Source organism: Equus asinus, chromosome 7 (assembly GCF_041296235.1).
Source record: "Equus asinus isolate D_3611 breed Donkey chromosome 7, EquAss-T2T_v2, whole genome shotgun sequence".
NCBI classification, from domain to species: Eukaryota; Metazoa; Chordata; class Mammalia; order Perissodactyla; family Equidae; genus Equus; species Equus asinus.
This window is the reverse complement of record NC_091796.1, coordinates 50,996,137-51,017,498: the sequence shown is the minus strand read 5'-3', so window position 1 is coordinate 51,017,498 and position 21,362 is coordinate 50,996,137. Positions and strand designations below refer to the sequence as shown.

General features: G+C 34.9%; 1 protein-coding gene across 1 annotated transcript in view; it reads left to right on the top strand.

Annotated features, from left to right (window-relative positions):
• The window catches only part of SMCHD1 (structural maintenance of chromosomes flexible hinge domain containing 1), a 136,693-nt gene that overhangs the window by 68,966 nt on the left and 46,365 nt on the right, over positions 1–21,362 (top strand). Inside the window, exons 25-34 of the mRNA XM_014832868.3 lie at positions 1,625–1,852; positions 4,801–4,949; positions 5,872–5,960; positions 6,544–6,662; positions 9,697–9,864; positions 12,845–12,970; positions 15,245–15,324; positions 15,540–15,697; positions 17,021–17,136; positions 18,246–18,310. Of these exons, the coding sequence (XP_014688354.2) occupies positions 1,625–1,852; positions 4,801–4,949; positions 5,872–5,960; positions 6,544–6,662; positions 9,697–9,864; positions 12,845–12,970; positions 15,245–15,324; positions 15,540–15,697; positions 17,021–17,136; positions 18,246–18,310 (1,298 nt within the window). The remainder of the gene's footprint in view (positions 1–1,624; positions 1,853–4,800; positions 4,950–5,871; positions 5,961–6,543; positions 6,663–9,696; positions 9,865–12,844; positions 12,971–15,244; positions 15,325–15,539; positions 15,698–17,020; positions 17,137–18,245; positions 18,311–21,362) is intronic.

The window sequence follows — 21,362 nt, the reverse complement described above, 5'->3', positions numbered from 1 at the left end:
ATATCTCCACTTAAACCACCACTACAGGACATAGGAACATTTAATTTGTGTGTATAATTTTAAAAATAAATACATGGTTTTTAATTAGCATTTTTGCATAAATAGATTTCTGTGTTAATGTGCTACTAACTTCTTATTAGATATAATAATATCATGGCTGAAAGTGAAGCCAGTCTGGAGGAGGGCAAGCAGTTAATATAAGCAATTAATTGATCTCCTAAGATTGATGAATGGGATAACGAATACTTAAACAAATGAAATGCTTATATGTGATTTCCTCATAAATAATGTGGTAGATGATGAATAACCTTGAATCAGTTGATTAACTGATGCTTTCCTACCAATTAGACATCAGTTAATGTATCTTGAGCCTCAAAATGGTAAAAGATAGCTTCTGTTTTTTTAGTTAGAATGTGGTGACAACTTTATTCCAATTCTTTTCTTTTCAATCTTGTTTTATTTGATAATATTCTGATATTTGTTGTGCATTTCATTTTTTCAATAATGTGGGTAACATATTTTTGAGTATACTGTCTTACAAAAGATGAGGAAGAGTCAAGAAGAAAAAACTTGGAGTTAGGGAGGCATCTGGGCTTGGAAGCAAGTGTAACAAACATTAGGAATTATGTACATATTACAGGCAGAAGACCGAGAATCCAGGTCAGTTAGGACAAAGACCAAGGTATGTCCTGTAGTATGCAGTTAGAAAAGGTTATCCAAAGGCAATGACTCTTGAGTTTGAGTCAGGGAAATAAAATATGCTTATGATAGAGGCTGGGTCATTTGTCTGATAGTGTGTGAGGTAGGAATTTTGGATATGTCATTATTCATGTGGATGGGCTTCAGTAGGAATGACTGCAACTGAATGAAGAAGGAGACATGAGCTAAGTAAGATTGTAGAGGTATTTTAGACTTAGGCTTATTTTGAATTTTGTGTATGCTATGGAATGCACTATACCTAGCTTATGAAATAATGATGTAATGTTTTAATTTTGTGTGCCTAAAATCAAATTATGTAGCATAATCCAGCTCATCTTTACTGATCTGTAGAACATTGATGTGCCCGTAATAAATTATAAATATGCCAGCTCAACCTTCAGGGCATCTAGAGTCTCTTTATATAGCTCTGAGCAAGCTTGTCCATGTAGCCCAATGCGTAGTGAATTGAAAAATCACCAGAAACTTCAGTGTTACCTGCTAGCATTTTACAGCAAGTATCTGTCTCTGATTTTATGGGAAATTCTTATTTTCTTACATCTTCATTCTTATTAATGGATGCTAGTCACCGAATCTGTGTCATATGCTTAAAACTTCACAAGTTTGTGACACTTTTAAGTAAATTTACAAATAAGGGGAAAGGAATCCTTTTAAGTCCAAATATGCTAGTTTTTGATTTTAAGAATGTAGCCACTGTTGCTGTTTATAACTTTATGGTATAAAATATGGAATTATTAGCAGTACAGTATTGTCTTAATGACAAAACCTGTGAATGTTAACAGTATGTAAGATCTTCAATAGTATGGGAAAGTATTAAGCAGTGTAAATGATTCACCATTAAAGCCGGAAATTATGTTTTCAGTACAGATGTCATTCAGTGTATATTTGTGTTTTCCTGTCTTCCTAGAGTTGTAAAGATGTAGCCCCTGTGGAGAAGACTATTAAGTTGCTTCCCAGTAGCCATGTTGCAAGATTACAGATTTTCAGTGTGGAAGGACAAAAGGCAATCCAGATAAAACATCAGGATGAGGTCAATTGGATAGCAGGCGATATTATGCACAACCTTATTTTTCAAATGTATGATGAAGGAGAAAGAGAAATCCATATAACATCAGCTTTAGCAGAAAAAATTAAAGTAAGTATCTCAAATAGATTGATTATTTGGAAGAATTTTGTTCATTTTATGCTGGGAAGACTCTGAATAAGAAATTTTATAGGATAGCCTCTGAGAAGGAGCTTATCACAGGAAAATAATACTATTATTTGAAATTCCAGGCTAAGATTTTTATTTTCATGCACTAGATTGAAATGCGAATGATTTATATGTAACAAATTTGTGCTTAAAAAAAATGATTTTGACACAAACAAAATTCTGGTCTTCGGCGTTTTGTTTAGTTGTGCATTTCCTGACCAACTGTATTTCTGCAGTCACAATCAAGATCATCACCTTACCAGAGCAGTGTATTTGTAGCTATTCTAAAGGCACTAAATCAAAGGTCTGTTAAAGGCAAAGAATGAAACAGTGTTGTTAACCACAGAACCCTGATTGGCCATTTGAAATTGGTCAATTGAAACTCTAAAAGCATGATCCTTAGAAAACAGTATTGTCAGTTCTCAGTAGCTTCAGGTGGTCCTCGTCAATCTGCTGTCATCTAAATGTATCCTTTGTACCTTGGTAGGGTGAATCTATACGTTGAAACTTAACATCTCACTTAACAGATAACCAAATCAAAATGGTTAGATTCTTATTCTATAAAATAGACAGCTGTAGCACTTCTTTTGTGGTTGGTTGAAAGAGTAGTGGACAGTCTATGCTTGCTCCTTTCATAATACAGTCAATTCACTGTAGCATGTAAAATAGTGCAATAAAAATCACAAGGCTTAAGACGTGGAAGCAACACAAGTGCCTGTCAAAGGTGAATGGATAAGGAAGATGTGGTATGTATATAAAATGAGCTACTACTCAGCCATAAAAAAGGATGAAATCATCCCACAAGACAACATGGATGGATCTTGAGGGTATTATGCTAAGTGAAGTAAATCAGACGGAGAGAGACAACTTCACTCATGTGGAAGATAAACACACGCATAGACAGAGAACAGATTGGTGGTTACCAGAGGGGAAGGGGGCAGGAGGAGGACAAAAGGGATGGGGCACGTGTGTTTGGTGACAGATGACAACTAGACTTTTGGTGGTAAATATAATGCAATCTATATAGAAGTTGAAATATAATGATGTACACCTAAAATTTATCTAACATTATAACCACTGTGACCTTAAATAAACAAATAAATAAAAAGTTAAGAAAATCACAAGGCTTATGAGGAAAATGGGAATTAGGGGCACAATACTCAAACTTCATTGGTCACTCATTGAAAAAAAAAGATAGGAAACTAACTAAATACTACCAAAAACAGTAACATATTAAATGATTAAGAAATCCATAAACACTATAATAATATGGCAGTTTACTTTGCTTGTGGAAGTGGGTGCAGGAAAGTTGTAGCTTATGAGTTACTGTGAAGTGGTGGAAACTCCAGTAGATGTGGACACTCGTGGCTCAAGACACATAATTAGCTGAGGTGGCTGGCAGCTATTGGAGGTCTGTCATTTTGTATATTCTTACATGGCGTGGTTCAGCAGGGTACAGTTTTCTGTGTTCAGCTATTGTTTTCATGGATGAAATGGTACATAAGCAAAAGTAAAATTTGCTTTATATTCAAATTGTTCCCTAATATTTTAATCGCATTAGAACAAATTTGCATTTTCAAACCAAGCATAATAAGGGAGGGGAGGATTGAGAGAGAAATAATCCTGAGCCTGCTTGGGAGGGAGGCAAGTCATTTTCATACCTGTGTCAGCATGTTTGAAGGTGAGCAGTTTTAAATGTGGTATCAGGAATCTGGCTTCTGAACTGGTTCCTTGGTGTATCATAATAATGTTTCCACATTCTAGTTTGTCAAGGTTAAGAAGAACTGGAGGGCTTCCTGTATATAACCTTCTTTTTGCCATTCTCTAGGCTTCTGGCCTGCATTTGACACATTTTGCCTCAAATCTAATAGTTATGTATTTTTTTGGTTCCAAAGATTTTAAAACATGCACCTCTTTATTGACAATAAAAGATATTAAATACCATTATTTTATTAAATTAAGTTTGTAGTCTTTAAGGTGGTTTTTGTTGTCTTTAGAGAGTCCAATATTCAGGAAAGTCGACCGAACTGAACCAGGAATCCACTGAAGGGATAGCACAGCTAGGGTGAGGGAAGAGCATCTTTTTCTGTAACTCCTGCTTGCTTCCATTAAAAAAAAAAAAAAAAAAAAAAAAGTGTGATGAATAAAAGATTGCTTAAAAAGTGACTTAGAAGGTTAGAACAGCATAAACTAGGATCAAAATATTAAGTATTCATGATTTAAGAATCAGAACTGTAGAAGGCTAAAAGAAAATTGAGATAAAAATTCTTAAATAGAAAGGTTTGGAAGTTTAAAAGTAGGATAGAGTAGGATAATCAACTTTTAAAAAAATGGATAAGTAACAAATTAAAATGTGGAATGCAAGAGATGCAAAATTAAAATAGAGCTAGAAGCATCCAAGAATGGATTAACACCACAGGGTGGCCAGGATGATAATTAACATCAATGGATGTAACTTCTGTTTTCTTACCTTGTTGAATAAGAGCCCACCTAGATCTCATTCAAAGCCTGTAATAAGATTCTTTTCAAAAAAGCAATTGAATATTACCTCTCAGAATTGATCACATGATTTGATCGATATGTTACTTTTAAACTATAATGACCACAGTGATAATCTTGTGGCAGAATTCTTAAGTTTAGACTCTAAAGAAATACTTAAGAATTTTTTTTTTACTGCATTGAAAGATATAGCAACATTAACAGCAAAGACAAGATACTTTTTTGTCGTAGTAATATGGGAACCACCATCATTTCTGGTCATAAAGGGACTTTATGGAGGTGGGGATGATGGGTTATAATTTAGCTTTAAGAGCCTTCAATAAGATGAGTGGCAGTAGGAAGGTATTAGACTAAGCTTTATGTTGTTCTTGAATATATAATTTTTCTCCTAGGTTAATTGGACTCCTGAGATTAACAAAGAACACTTGCTACAGGGTTTGCTTCCTGATGTACAAGTACCGACATCTGTAAAAGATATGCGTTATTGCCAGGTTTCATTCCAAGATGATCATGTGTCTTTGGAAAGTGCATTTACAGTAAGGTTTGTGGGCATGATACATTTTGAGGTATCTCAAAATTCAGCATATGGCCACAAAAATATTTTTCTCCGAAGCACACGTGTAAAAGTTGTTTTCTAATGTAGAAAATATGACAATTTCTGTGAAATATGGTAAGTTGTCTTTGGAATAAAGCTTCACTGGAGATAGTGATTAATTCTTAGTGTCAGTATAACCCTCTGCCAAATTGGCCCTCTTTTCATTAATGGAAAGTCCTCCTAGTGCAAGCAATAGTGAAAACCCCTGCAAAATGGCAAAGATGTGAAAAATACAAAAGACACAATGTGATCAGTCAGTATGTTGTTCAGAATGAAAAATTCTTTCATTGGTTAGTGATGATTTTCAAAGCTGAGCCCAACCAGACCTAACATGTAGAACTGATATAAGAAAGGGGAAGACTTAAGTAAATATATAAAAAAATTATCTTCCACCCTGGCCTGTCAGTTCCTTGGCCACCTCTTTTGCAGTAACCTCTTTCACTTTTGTTTCACTACCCATTTTCATACTATTCCCAACAATTAGAATAGCTCCATGTTTGAGATAAAATTTTCAGTTGTGTACTACTCTCCAGCCACAGCCACATCTCTTGATGAGTTATTCTTAGCCATCGGTTTTCTTTCTCAGTGCTCTGATGTGATAATTGCCTTTTAATCCAACATAGATACTATGATTTAACACTACAAAAGCGTTAATCTTTTTTTGGTCCGTATTCTCTACTATCTTTTCACTGTTTCTTTTGGATTAATAGTGATGTTCTATAAATTGAGGTATTTGGAGGAGTGTTACTGTATTGAAGTTTTAGAAAGTGCGTGTTACATTTTACTCTTCGGCATATTGAAATTGTTTTAATCTTTCTCTACAATTAACGATGTGACTAAAGCCTTTTAACTTGTTAACCAATTTCAGACCACTTCCTGATGAACCTAAACATCTAAAATGTGAGTTGAAAGGAGGAAAAACAGTACAGATGGGCCAAGAGCTTCAAGGAGAAATAGGTTAGTATGGCCTGCTTTATTTCTTTAGAACACTTCTATAATATGTCCTTAAGTTCATCTTGTGGTATACATAATCTGAAAGGAAAGCTTTCAGTTAATATATGATTATTGGTTTAAAATCCATTGCCGGAAAAGATTGAAGTATTTTCACTATCTTTGCCTAGGCTGACTTAACTGTAAAATCAGCTTGGCAAAAATACTTTGTTGGCTTTTGTTAGAAGTAATACTAGTTAATATTAAAAGTATAAAGTAAATATATCAGTGGATTCATATGTATCCTGTATTTTTCTTAAATATCTAGAATATTACATAATACTCAGTTATTTTCTTCAAATTCTCCTGTTAAAAAATCTGATTAACATCAGCATCATGTTAAATGTACAAATATAAATATGCTTATGTAGACTCGATATTTTTGTGGTGATTTTAAAAGAAGTGAGAATTAGTTTTTACAAAAAATATGTGAGAACAAAGAGCAAGTTTCTACTACAGTTTTTATTAAGTGTATAAGTGTATTTTCAGATATTTATATCTTTTATCAAAAGATTACACTTTAAAATTAAACTTCCCTCCCTTTTTATAGTTATAATAGTTACAGATCAATATGGAAATCAGATTCAAGCATTTTCACCAAGTTCTTTATCTGCCTTGGGAATTGCTGGGATTGGACTTGATAGCTCACGTTTGAAAACTACTTTTCAGGTATGACTGCTTTCAAAACAGTTGGCTTACACCATTGGTTTACATATAACAAAAATTTGGGAGCAAAACTAAAATAACTAAAAGAGGTTTGATTTAAGTGTTTACAATGAAAAATCATAAAGGGCATTAAAAAATATTTTATCAATGGAGGCTGGCATGGTGGCTTACTGGTTGAGTTTGCGCTTTGGCAGCCCAGGGTTCACCGGTTCAGATCCCGGGCATGGACCTCTGCACCACTCATGAAGCCATGCAGTGGTGGCATCCCACATACAAAAATGAGGAAGATTGGCACATATGTTAGCTCAGCGCCAATCTTCCTCATCAAAAAAAACCCAAAAAACTTTATAATGAAAAATTTTGAACATATGCAAAAAGTAGAATAAATAGTGTAAGTAATTCCCATGTTCCGATCACTCAGCTGAAGTAATCATCACTTCCCCCCATACCATATCATTTTGAAGCAAATTCCATACGTCAAATCATTTTATCCATAAATATTTTGGTGTTTGTGTAGAGGTAGTTTTTTCATGTAGCTATTTAAATAAAATTTCTTGGTGCTCACACCCTGCATTACATAGGATGCTGGGGAGAAAACTAATTGTGAAAGTTTGCAGCTGGACAGTTAATTGAGATTTGCTTGAAAAGTAAGAACCTGGTGGGATTATTTCAGTTTAAAACAAGGAAGCAAACCTGATATGTTCTGCTTGGAGAGATCAAAGACAGCTTGCAGGGAAAGGAGATGTTGGAGTTGGGCCTTCAGAGGAGGAATTCTAAGGCCCAAGTAAAGATGAATCCATTTAGAGCACTTAATGCTTTTTAAAACTCTTCTTCCTTTTGGAGCCTCCATTACACTTTTTACCTGGCAGAATAATCATAAGAATAGCCTCCTTTTTGCTCATCCTAACTAGGGTTTCTGTTTCTGCTAATCTGTTAAGCTATTATTTTCTGGTTTTCAGAACCCCATTTTCACTGTTTTAGTACTGCTGAAGAGCTTGTAATCTTTTGTTTACTGTACACAGATAAGGTTTGCTCTTTGACTTTCTGGTTCTTCCATTGTCTACCCTCACCCTATATGTAGATGAAATCAGAAGATAACTGTGCTCCCATTGCTATGCATGAACAATCTCTGCTTCCTGTCACTTTATGCATAGACTCCCATCCTCTCACTGATTACCCCTGAATTGTAACCAGTCTTCCTACATCTTCAGTTTTCCCTATCTATTAGATTCCCATCAGTATATTAAACATGCTATAATATCTCTCATCTTAAAAAACAACCCTCCACCCCCCGAGAAAAAAATTTCCTTTGGCCCTGAATCCCTGTCCATCTACTGCCCTATTTCCCTCCTCCTTTTTATAGTATAACTCCTTGAAGAGTTGTATATACTCTGTTTTCACGTCCTTTTCTGTCATTCCCAGACAGGCCCCTCTCATCATGTTTTTCTGCTTTCTTCCCCCTGGCAAATCCAACATCAATTTTCATTTCTCATATTGTGCCACCTGTCAGCATTTTACACTTTAAATTTAGACTCTCTCTCCTTAGCATGGCCTAAAATACCCTATAGTATTCTACCGTAGCATAATCTCACATCTTTCTCCTTTCATAGCTCACTATTCTCCAGCCAAGTTGACTTTCTTTCTTTGTACTCTCATTTTATAACTGATGTATACTATCTTGACTCACTTTCAAACCAATGACAGGAGTCTGCCCCCAGTCTGCAGAGAGAAATGAAGCCTTCGGGTTTTTTAAACTCGTTTTTTTTAAAAATTGTGTTTTTTAAAAATAAAAGTAGTTTTAATATGTCATTCTTTCTTAAAATCATTTTTGCTTCTACATAAAATATGCAGCTATTCTGAAGTATATTTCTTTGATAATTTCAACATTAGACCTTAGTACCTTTCAGAATTTTATATTTAATTCTGTATGTGCTCATTTACAATTTGTAAATGCATATACAAATTTTATTTTCAAGTTGTGAAGTAAAACCAGCATAACTTCCAACTTGACTTAAAAAAGAAATCACCTCTTCAAAAGGGCTTTTGGTATTTCACTATTAAATATGGAATGATACTAGACTTTACATATTTCGAACTTTGAATATGTTTTACTAATTAATATTTAATTTGCCAAATGTTGAAAAAATTCCCCTTTACTCAAAGGGGTTTTTGGGGAGATTAATTTTGATTATTTTGCAGGGTCCTTTTACAGAAAATGTTCTACATATAGTTGTTTTCAGAACATAAAACATGAAATTTTAACTCTGGTTTTTAAAATCTGATGGAATTGATTTGTACTTAGTGAAAGTTTAAGATGATGAAATTATTAAGGGTCACTATTAAAATGCAAATACTACAGTGCTCCTACCAGTATGGTATCAGTTTATATCAATTAATCACAGTGCAAAAATTACAGGCTAGTTTAATTAGTTCCCTTTAATATGATGTGTTAGGCATCTAAGTACCAGAGATTGAGCAGTGACAAGTCAAAGTCCCTACCTTCTTGGAGATCACCTTGTAATGAGGAGAGCATGCCGTAGGTAAGAAATGAGTGTTAAGAAAAATAAAGTGGGATAAGGGAATAGAGTGCCATTATATAGGGTGGTTAGGGAAGACCCCTCTGATTACAAGGTATCCTGTGTGCAAAAACCTGAAGAAAAGCCATGTAGATACCTGGTAAAGAATGTTGCAAACAGAGGGAAAGAACAAGTGCAAACAGTATTGGGCAGGCACATGCTTGCCTATTTGGGGAATAGAAAGGAGACAGTGTAAGTGTAAATAAGAGGGAAATTAGGAAAAGATAAGATAAAAGGACATAGCCAGAATCCTTTATATCTCTTCCTCACAAAAAAATTCAGTTTCTCCTCTCAAGGAAATGAAACTCATGGTATATCAGTATTGGCACCTGTGCAAGTTATTTGCCATTGTTTTACCAGAAGCACATTTGTATGCACATGGGTGAATGACATTTTCTTTCATTTTCCTGAAAACTAAACATTATTTCCCTGTCTTTTCTCAATATTCTTTTCCTCGCTAGGAAAATACACAAAGTATAAGTGTAAGAGGCGTCAAATTTATTCCAGGTCCTCCTGGAAATAAGGATCTTTGTTTTACTTGGCGTGAGTTTTCTGACTTTATTCGAGTGCAGCTAATTTCTGGACCACCAGCTAAACTTCTCCTCATAGACTGGCCAGAATTAAAGGAGGTAAGTAACTTCCTGTCTTGAGTGAAAGAGTTTAATATCACATGGCTTACTGCTTTTAGACTGTCAGTGTGTCAGAACAGATATATTTTGTTGTGGAAGTAACGTAGTAAGAATAACAAAAGGACCCAGTAATTCTTAATATTTCATTATTTAATTTAATTTATCAGTGTCCTCATTTGTTAAAAAATAACTTAAATTATTAAGTTATTTCAAATCCTAAAAACTTTATTACAGAAATTTTGAAATGTGGCATAAAAGTAAAAATAGTCTAATGACCCCAAGTTTCATTAGTTATTGATTTTTGCCAATTTTGTTTATTGTTCGCTCTCATTGACTTTAAATGTTTTTGCTGGAGTTTTTTAAAGACTTACCAGATTTCAGGGCCCACCCCATGGCCCAGTGGTTAAGTTTGTGTGCTCCGCTTCAGTGGCCCAGGGTTTCACTGGTTTGGATCCTGGGTGTGGACATGGCACCACTCATCAGGCCATGCTGAGGTGGTGTTCCACATAGCACAACCAGAGGCACTCACAACCAGAATATACAACTATGTACTGGGGGGCTTGGGGGAGAAGAATAAAAAAAGAAAACCTGACATCGAGTCATTATACCCATAAAAACTTCAGTATACCTTCCTATAGAAGTAATTAAATCTTAAATACTGAATTTGCAAATGTCCATCAACTCTGTTACCTTTGTTGAGTTTTCACTGAATTTTTAGAATTCTAATTTTAGAATGTTCAGATTCTGGCATTCAGTTATGGTGTAGCAGAACTCTACCTGTTGGGATGACAGCTTACATTTTTTCCTAAAGGAAAATGAGCTCACATGACCGTGGTAGTAGATGAAATTATACTAGTAAAGGAGCATATCATCTAAGTAAAGTTTATGTACCTGTGCCTGGTTTCAGATTGCCCTTTTTTATTTGTGAGTTTAAAAAAACAGATAAACTGGGGCCACCCTGGTGATGTAGCAGTTAATTCGTGCGCTCTGCTTTAGTGGCCTAGGGTTCCCAGGTTCAGATATGGACTTGAACCTATGCATCGCTTATCAAGCCACACTTTGGCAGGCATCCCATATGTAAAATAGAGGAAGATGGGCACGGATGTTAGCTCAGGGCTAATCTTCCTCAAAAGAAAAAAAGATAAACTAGTGTATGACAGTGTTCATTAAAAACAGTTTTTTTCTGTAATAGTATGTTGACTCAGGGAGTTTCATTGAAAGGCCAGTGCATTTACTTTTATCTGGGAGCACTTATACTACATAAATTAATACGTTCTTTGTGCCTAATGATGTCAATAAAAAGATTTGTTGGTTGACTATTTGTTGTTGTTAGTGCCATCAAGTCAATTCTGAATCCTAGCGACCCTGTGTCCAGAAGAGTGGAACCCTGCCCGATCATTTTGAAATGTCCTTTCACCTTCTGGCACTCTGTTCTGGTAGTGACTGTATGGTGGAATAATTGTGTACCTTTGAGGTGGTAGAAATGTTGACATTTTCATCTCTTCCTATGGTTTTGTAGGGAGAATATAAAAAATCATGGCAGCTTGTTAAGTCAAAAATTTATCCTAAGATTTATTTGCAAATACCATAGAAATCCAGAAGCTTTTAAAATAAAACCTAAAACTAATTTCTCATTTTGTTAGTGAGATATATGGATAAGGCTGAAAAATAGTCATTGAATATCTGGTTTTCCTAGGATTTTCAAATTAATTCTTAACTTACTTTGTCCCCACAGGATCTTAAGTGGAAAAGGGGAAGTGATTGAACACCTAAGTATGATAAATAGAAAAAATATATAAGTATACACATATATTCTCTCATTTAATCTTCAACATTATGATGTATTATTATCATTCTTATTCTATAAATGAGGAAACTGAAATCCCAAAATGTTAAATTGCGTGCCACTTTCATATTTATATTTATGATCAATTGACTTTGGATATTTGCTTTTTCCCCGAAAACTTTTATGACGAACAGCTTACGCTACAAGTCATTTACTGAAGGATATCCTTTAAAAGTCATTACTATTCGATGGGTAGACAGTTATGTGATTAGGAATAAAGTACCATGATATGTTTACATTTGGAAACTGTCAACACTTTTTTTATTCAAGTTTTTTATAAACTTCGGCAGATAGAATATAGTCAACTGTATCCATGTAAACTTTGTGGTAGTCAAACATTTTAACTAAACCAGTCAACTGGTTTCAAGGGTATCTGGGGTATCTTTTTTTTTTATAATCCTCTTCATAACACATCATTAATTTTTTTCCCACTTTTAGCAACTTCCTAGCATAATTGGGTAACCAACTACCTCAGATATTGTGGAGGGTGGAGGAAGCAGAAGAAACATTGTTGGTGGGAGATGATAAATTCTGTTTTTGTTTCCCTTGACTTTGAAAATCTGACACAGAGGACTGGACCTTTATCAGGTTTCTTGGTTGACAGTGTGTTTCCTTTGAAATAACCAGTATTAATAGGTCAGCAGGCAAATTCCCGGAGTTACACAGGCCTTACATGAAGTAGAGAAAAAGCAAGAAGCATTTTAAGCTGACAAGGCAGTGTAGATTACCAGTGACTACTAGTCCTGTTTAACCAAGGGCTAGAAAGCTGTGTATTACTGCTTCTTGTAGACTGGCAGAGGCTGAAAATTGACAGAGGAGCTAACCTTTAGATAGCCAGTGCTAAGTCTGATAATCTTCTATTTCCACTGAAGTCATACTGATGTGTACTTTTAGGAATGTATTAGAAGCCAGTAATGTCAAATGCTAGTTTTCCTTTTCATCAAATTATTAATCATTTCTATAAGAACAAGATTTTTTGTGACAATGTAATTGACTTTCAAAGGTTTATTTTAATTGGTGAAAAAGCCATTCATGAATGGAATAAAGATAATTAAGTGAGTGTTTTATAAGCAAACAAGTACTTGTTTGGCACAGATATTTTAATGCTTCTTAAAATATTCATATCTGTTTCAGTCCATTCCAGTGATTAATGGAAGAGAATTACAGCATCCTCTCATTGTTCAACTTTGTGATCAGTGGGATAATCCAGCACCCGTACCACAAGTTAAAATAAGTCTCATAAAAGCTAACTACTTAAAAGTAAGTTTTGGGACTGGCCCAGTGGCATTGTGGTTAAGTTTGCACGCTGTGCTCTGGCAGCCCGGGGTTTGCAGGTTCGGATCCCAGGTGCGGACCTAGCACCACTTGTCAAGACATGCTGTGGCAGTATCCCACATGTAAAATAGAGGAAGATGGGCACGGACGTTAGTTCACTGACAATCTTCCTCAAACAAAAAGAGGAGTGTTGGCAACAGATGTTACCTTAGGGCCAGTCTTCCTCAGAAAAAAATAAATACGTAACAATAAAAGTAAGTTTTAAACGTCCTTAAGTAATTTTCACTTACTTAAAATTCTGAGTTTCTTTCTAATGGTAATGTCTTTAGGTAACACATTTCTTTTTTTTTAATATAGTGTTACATAATCTTCATTATTGCTTAGTTTAAACCAACCTAAAGATTTTTTTATAATTATTTTGAGGAAGTAAAGTTTCTATCTTGTAAGCAGTGTAACAAGGTTCAACATTCTACAATTATGACTGAGTGTTCATTTTATAATGCTAATAATATTTGGATTTTAGGTTAAGATGAGTAGATAAGATGGACAAGGTGAGTGAAGGCAGATGCAATGATCTGCAGTATGGGTTACGGAACAGGTATTGGGGAAACTGACAAGCTGAGGGTAAGCAAAGAGTCATGCAAGCACCTGACCTCTACTTACCTTATGGAGAGCTACCAGGACTTGGGCATAGCTGCTAGACCTATTCTGAGTTGTGTGCTAGGGTATGGGGCAAGCATGCACGTGGCCTTGTAATGTTTCGGTACAAACATAGTGCTTGGATACTAGGAAGTGCAAGATTAGGTACCTGCTGTTTACATGAATATTGGGATAGCCAGCTGCTTAGGATCTACTGAGGACTTTGGATGCCTGGTGCAAAATTAGAAGCCCTCGTGTGCAGGGAAAGGGGAGAAGCTGCCAATCCCTTGCAAAGTTGTATTTTGACCCAGTCTCTTCTGTTGGTTGCAGGGAGTTCGTTTGTCCCAGCCAGATTGTTGCCATGCAATGCAGGGAGAGTTCTTGGGGTTATACTTAGCCAGGCTCGAGTTTCCTTCCACAAACATTTTATGTTTTAGTGGATGAAAACAGTTGATGTTACGTAAATATGTAGTTCTCTTGAAATTAATCTGTTAATTCATTAAGAATCCCAATAGGGATTTCCCAGGACCTGAGAAGTTGATCTTAAAAGTCATTTGGGAGATTAAAGTGCCAAGAATGACTTGTGATCCACATGGCCTTGTTTTCATAGTAAAGTAATCAGAGTCAGGGTTGTTAAGCCAAAAGACTACGATATTGCTACTATACAGCCTAAAATAGAAGACTTACTTCTCTGACTTAGCTACAAGGGTTTAGGACCCAGATGGAAGAAATACTTTGAGAAAGATGGGTTGAGAGACAATGGATCAGAGGGTAAACGGGACAGGTACAAATGTAGGACTTTATTCTAGCATTTCAATTACTCCTCATTTCTGCCTCTCCAACTATTGCTTTTTTTGTCTTCATGTACCATAATTACCTAATTTTTAGGTTCCATTAAGCAGAAATGGGTATTAGGAGAGAGTCTGATTTTCTGCTACTACAATCTACAAATTCACTTTTGTTCTTAATGTTTGTTTCCAGGAGAGTTAAACAGTGATTATTTTCTACCCCAAATAAGAGTATGGTTTTAGTTTTTAGAGAAGCATCTGCAAAAGGCTAACAGACTCTTCTAACCAATGATTAGGAATTGTGACCACTGATTCTTAGTCACTTGAAAGTTAAAGCTTGGTTATCACCACAGAGGTGGTATTGCAGCAAAGAGTTAAGAGGCACATCTGAGTAAACATAAAGAGAAAGATGAAGTAACAATGGACATAGTATTATGATGCCTTCACTTAAGTGTATGTGTATGTATCTATGTTTATATCTCCTGTGCCTTCTCCCACACCCCCTGATTTTGGAATATACCTTCAGTGTTTCTGTAACCAAACTGCACTTGAGGTATCACTGTTAGTGAAACAGTGGACACCGAATCCTGCAACTTAATAAGTGAAATACACTAAATTCTAGTTTAACTGAACAAGATGAGTGATTTTTATCCTTTGGATTATGTGATTTCATATTACGTTATTTCAACTAGTTCAAATTAGAAAATTTTAAGTTTTAGAAGTGTGTGAAAATGTAACTTTTAAAATAGTAATAGAGGGAAAGAACATTATAATAGAGAAAAAGAATTTGATCTCTAGAATTTTCTAATTAACCATTTTGTTTTGTTTTTAGCTCACCCCTTCAAACCAACAGCATAAAACAGACGAAAGGGGCAAGGCTAATTTGGGAGTGTTCAGTGTTTATGCCCCTAGGTAAGAACCAAAAGTTTGAGAGTTATTGATATTATAGAGATTGATTTTTCTTACTACTTGCTGAAGTTAAGAGTAATAACTAGCCTTCTATTTAGTGTTAGGCAGAAATTGGAACTGAAGAGGAGTAGAGTTCCTAAATGACTTAAACTTTATATAAAGAATTTTTAGATTATAACTAATGTAATTTGAATCCTCCCCCTTTTTTTTCTTGCTAGAGGAGAGCATACTATTCAGATTAAAGCCGTCTATAACAAGACTACCATAGAAGGACCTATAATTAAGTTAATGATTCTTCCAGACCCTGAAAAACCCATTCGTCTCAATGTTAAATATGACAAAGATGCTTCCTTTTTAGCAGGAGGTGTTTTCACTGGTGAGTTATATACAGTTTTAAGATAAATTAGTAATGATAATTTACCTTTTACATGAGTGGAATAAATTATTTATCCCAGGTGTTCAGCATGATAAAAAAGCAAGCACATAGGAGGAGCCTTTTAGATGGCAAAGAAAGTACATTCGACTTAGCTATATCATCTGTCGCCCCTATGTCCTACATTCCATTAATGGTCAAGAATGAACTGAAAGTTCATAAATAAACTGATAGCCTGAGGTAGTTCAGTTTGTTTTTTCATTCACTGAATTGTGAAATTTGGCAAAAGAAATATGAACTAAATGACAAGAACTTTGGGGTTATGGTCCACTAAATAAGTTGCAGTGTTATCTTAAAGCAAAAAGAACCAGGATTCTTTAACTTAATTTCGATGGAAATACATCACAATATAATTTATGATCAAAGATATTTCAGGACAACACACATTTACTAAATACCTGCTTTGTCCAGGCCATAAATATTGGGCTCTTTGTTCCAATAATGAAGACGACAGTTTTCAATGAGTTTGGTCTAATGTAGAAGACAATCAAGTAAGCAAATAATTTCAGTGTAGTGTGGCAGGTGCCAAGTCAATAGGAAATAGTATTTGCTTTATACAGATAATTTTCTTGAAGACAACTGCTCTTTGAAGGGATGAATTCCTCCACGTAGTTATAAACAGTGAAAAAAGCAGACCAAAAAGTTTAAATTCAAAAATTAACAGTTTTTAATGATTAAGTTACATATATACATAGTCATTTTATTCAGAGTTTTAAATCTGTTTGGGGAGATAAGACCTATTTCCTGTGATTAAAAAGCTTGTAACAGGTGCCAAATGAATGTTACAGATGATAAATATAAGGGGGATATTATTATATATAATAATAGTTTACATACGGTATGCTATTGAAAATCATAAAAGAAAGTGAACACTGTATTCTTGGAATACATAAAGCATATGGATTTGTGACCATTTGTCCTAATTCTAGGTTGCTGAGTATTTACAGCCTCACCTTTTGGTCTTGCATGGTAGAACTTAACAGCATGTCAGACTGTGACAGTAAGACAAGGGACTGTTAATAGCAAAGATGTATTTGTTAGATTTCTAGGGGAGATATAGCACTAGCATGTTCTCTGTCATGATTAGTAAGTTTTCTAGACAAATTTGTGGGGATGCTGATTAAAAAGTAATTTTATTTTCTTCATCAGAATTTTGTTAACGTTTAGACAAGATAACAATGTATACTTTGACTTAAAATTATTTAGCCAAATCCATTAATTGAACTAGAAAGAAAATAACTTTTTTAATGTTTACTGTGATCACAGATTTTATGATTACTGTTATTTCTGAAGATGACAGTATCATTAAAAATATTAATCCAGCACGTATTACTATGAAAATGTGGAAGCTGTCTAACAGTGGGAGCCGACCACCAGCAAATGTGAGTCATAGAAAGCATTTTAGAATTTAAATGTAGCTCGTATATTTTAACTTAAAATTGAATATAATTTAACGTGAAAATGCGATGTGTATATATTGGAGAACTAGAAATTAACCCACTTCATCACTTGGGATTTAGGAAAAAAAATACTTCAGAGTATGTTTCAAAATTGTGTTGATGCTGTTGAAAAAGAGTAGCCTAAATTGTGATTTTTCTTGAACTTTTAAGGTACTTTACACTTTGAAATTATTTCTTCTAAAGGACAGTAACACAAGGCAAAAAGCCATTAAACTTCACTAAGAGATAATATAGAAAATGAGTAGAGATGTGATTGATAAACTACAGGGTTGAGAAGGGACATAGAGTGGGAAGAACAGTTTGAGAGTCTAAAGCAGCACAGTCCAATGATACTTAAGTCACACATGATACTTAAATTTTTCTAGTAGCCACATTAAAAATATAAAAAATAAGTAAAATTAATTTTAAGATATTTTTAACCTACTGTTTCAAAAATTACCATTTCAACATGTATTCAGTATTTTAAAATTTATTAATGAGATTTTACATTCTTTTATCTTCCCAAGTCTTTGAAATTTGGTATGTATTTTATGCTTACACCACATCTCAATTTGGACCAGCCACATTTCAAGTGCTCAGTAGCCACTTGTAACTATTGGCTATCATACCAGACAGTGCAAGTCGAAAATAAATCTCAGTTTGGAAACTAAACCTGAAACTATATCAGGGAATCCCAGTTTAAGAATGCTTTTCAGGATTTATGGTTCATTTTAATCATCTCTTTAGGAAACTAGCTTCCATTAATTTATACCATCAGTCCCATCACACTGCTGTTACCTTAAAATTATATCATCACCATAGAGATCTGTTGTTTGCTTATAATGGTAAGTCTTTCCACCATGGCTAATCTCAGTATTGTGTCTTACATACATTGTAAAGATATATACCTATAGGTGTGTGTATTTATAAATCTAGATGTGATCTGGATTCACATTCAGTGAATGTAATATAAATTTTCATCCTAAGTATACTGTGTTAAATGTTTGTGGATTCTCTCCCCCTGTCCCCCATTCTCCTACTTCCCTTTCTAGGCAGAAACATTCAGTTGTAATAAAATAAAAGATAATGACAAGGAAGATGGCTGCTTCTACTTCAGGTATTTCTCAAATCATTTTGTATTTTTATGCATATTCAACCTTGGTGATATTTACCTGCTCAACTAGGGAAAAATAATTTATGATTGAATAGAATGTGTTAGTATCTCAAAATTTTTGGCAGGAAGTTTTTTGAGAAATGTGTGTCTTGTTTGTAAACGTTGTAAAGTGGTATGGGGGAAGATTGTTGTGATGTGATACCTTTCTTTCAAAACTATCAAAGCCGTCAGAAAAAGAATTACATTATGTTGTTAGACCACTTTATATTTTATTATATAAGAAATTTCTATAATTCTAAACTTCAGATCTTACAAAGTAAAAAAGACTGAACTAACTTTTTGCTGTTTAACTATGTGACTTTGAGATATTGCGTCTTCATTCTGAACCACTACTTTGAAATCTGAAAAATGGCTTTGAATAGATTATGTCTGTTTCTGTATTTTTTATGAGAAATGTCCTTTTCACTTTTAGACTAATACTGGTTTTGTTTCTCTAAATCTATTAGTCTCTTAAATCATGTAAAATACAAAAGGTTCAGTTACAAGTTGTTGTCAGAATAATACTAGCATTTATGATTGCTTGTGTATTTACCTTTATTGAGATCTTATTTCTCCATATGGCTTCAAGATACTGTCTACTGTTCTTTCATTTTACCTTGCAGGACTCCCTTGAGCATTTCTTCCAGGCCAGGGACAGCGGTAATGAACTCCCTTAGCTTTTGTTTATCTGAGAATGTCTGAACTTCTGCCTCACTTTTGGAGGACAGTTTTGCTGGATATTGGATTCTTGGTTGACAGGGTTTTTTTTTTATTTTAGCACTTTGAATAAATTGGCCCATTGCCTTCTGTCTTCCAGACTTTTTGATGAGAAATCTGATCATCTTGTTGAGGATCCCTTGTATATAATGATTTACTTCTCTCAGTTTGAGAGTCTAACTCAAAGTCTTCTTGAGTCTTCTCTCGTTGCTCTCAATATTCTCTGTCTTGGTCTTTTGAAAGTTTGATAATAATGTGACTTGCTATGGGTCTCTTTGAGTTCATCTTACTTAGAATTCTTTGAGCATCTTGGATATTTATATTCATGTCTTTCATCAAACTTGGGAACTTTTCAGCCAGCCATTCTTCAAATAATTCTCTATCCCTTTCTCTCTTCTCCTGGAATTCTCACATGCTCATGTTGGTTCACTTAGTGGTGTCCTAAAGGTCCCTTAGGCTCTGATCACTTTTCTTCAGTCTTTTTTCTTTCTGTTCCTTAGACTCTGTAATTTCCATTGTCTTAATCAAGTTCTGTAATTCTTCTGCCTGCTCAAATCTGAATAGCTGCAGTGAAATTTTCACTTCATTCATACATTTCAGCTCCAGAATTTGTTTTTGGTTTCTTTTTAAAAAGGTTTTCTATCTCTTTATTGATATTTCCATTCTTTTCCTATATAATTTTCTTGACTTTCTCCACATCTTCCTTTGGTTCTTTGAGCATCTCTTAAGATACTTATTTTGAAGTCCTTGTCTAGTCTGTCTGCCATCTAGTGTTTTTCAGTAACAGTTTTGGGCAATTTGGTTTTTTCCTTTGGCCCATGGTTTTCTGTTTCTTTGTTTGCCTTGTGATTTTGTTGTTGTTGTTGAAAACTAGACATGTGAATCTAATGTGGTAACTCCAGAATTCAGATTCTTTGCCTTCCTCAGGGTTTCCTGGGTTTTGTTACTGTTTTTGTTCATTGTTTTTGTGTTTTTGATTATCATAGGTTCTTTCTCTACCAAGGATCAGCCTTAGCTGTAAACTTAAGGTCTTTTGTGAGCCTTTCCCTGGGCATGTGTAATCACTTTCTAATTTCCTCAGTATATGCAGTTGTTTTTTAATGTCTGGCTCTTAAAGAGAAGAAGAGAAAATTAAAGAGAGGAAGGAAAGGGTTCTGGCTCTTTAAATCCCACTGGAAGTCACTTAGCTGGTGGGTGAGGAGGACCCTGCAATAGTGGGTTGGTGCAACAACAGTGGCTGCCTGCTTTTTGTCTGCCCCTCTGTAATCAGAAGCAGCAGTCGGCAATCAGTGCACCAATCCCCAATATTTGGAGGATGGGGCCTTTTTGCCCACCCTGGCTCCTGTAGCGGTGCACAGGCTGCCCAGGAACATGTGCACAGCTGCCTGCCATGGGGCTGGGAGGTGGGGAATGAGTAGCTTCTACTGTGCTAAGAGCTGAAATTAACCACAATTTACTATGCAAGTCTTCCAGGTTGCTGAAAGTTGTAATCCTTCAGTTGCTTCCAGAGTTCCAAAATAGTTACATCAGACAGATTCTGCAGTACAATTGTTGTCTAGGTGGGGAGACAGATTCTTGTGCTTCCTACTCCCACCGTCTTCCCAGAATCCTAAGGTTTCTTTTATTTTAAAAATTCTTTAAATCATCATCAATAGGGTCAAAATGCTTACTATATTAATCCACTGCTTTTTCAGACTAACTGTACAAAAAGACTAGTTTCTATTTTCTTAAAAATTTCCAGTCTATTCTACACTGATGCTTTTTATTTTATTTTGTTTTAAAAAAGGTTCTCTGAGTGTGCACTTGTTGTCAAGGCAATGTTAGATTGCTATATACATTTCTGCATAATCTGAGTTTTCTTATTATCTTGTGGCAGACCAGTAACAAAATGTTTATACCAGCAACTGTCCTTGCTCTGCACTTTGAATAACATTGCCATAGGTCTTTTTGCCATAGATCTTTAAGGTATGCCCACGTTATTGCATGGGACTGATTGAGGCAGCCTACAAAGGACAATGCTGCCTTCTTTTGTCTATCATATTATCTTTTATTATATGAATCTATTAAAATGTGTAGTAATTGGGCTATTTCATTGTACTCCACAATATTTACGTAATTTGTTTTAAAGATTTTATTTTTCCTTTTTCTCCCCAAAGCCCCCCGGTACATAGTTGTATATTTTTAGTTGTGAGTCCTTTTAGTTGTGGCATATGGGATGCCGTCTCAGCATGGCCTGATGAGCAGTGCCATGTCTGCACCCAGGATCCGAACCAGCGAAACCCTGGGCCACCAAAGCCGA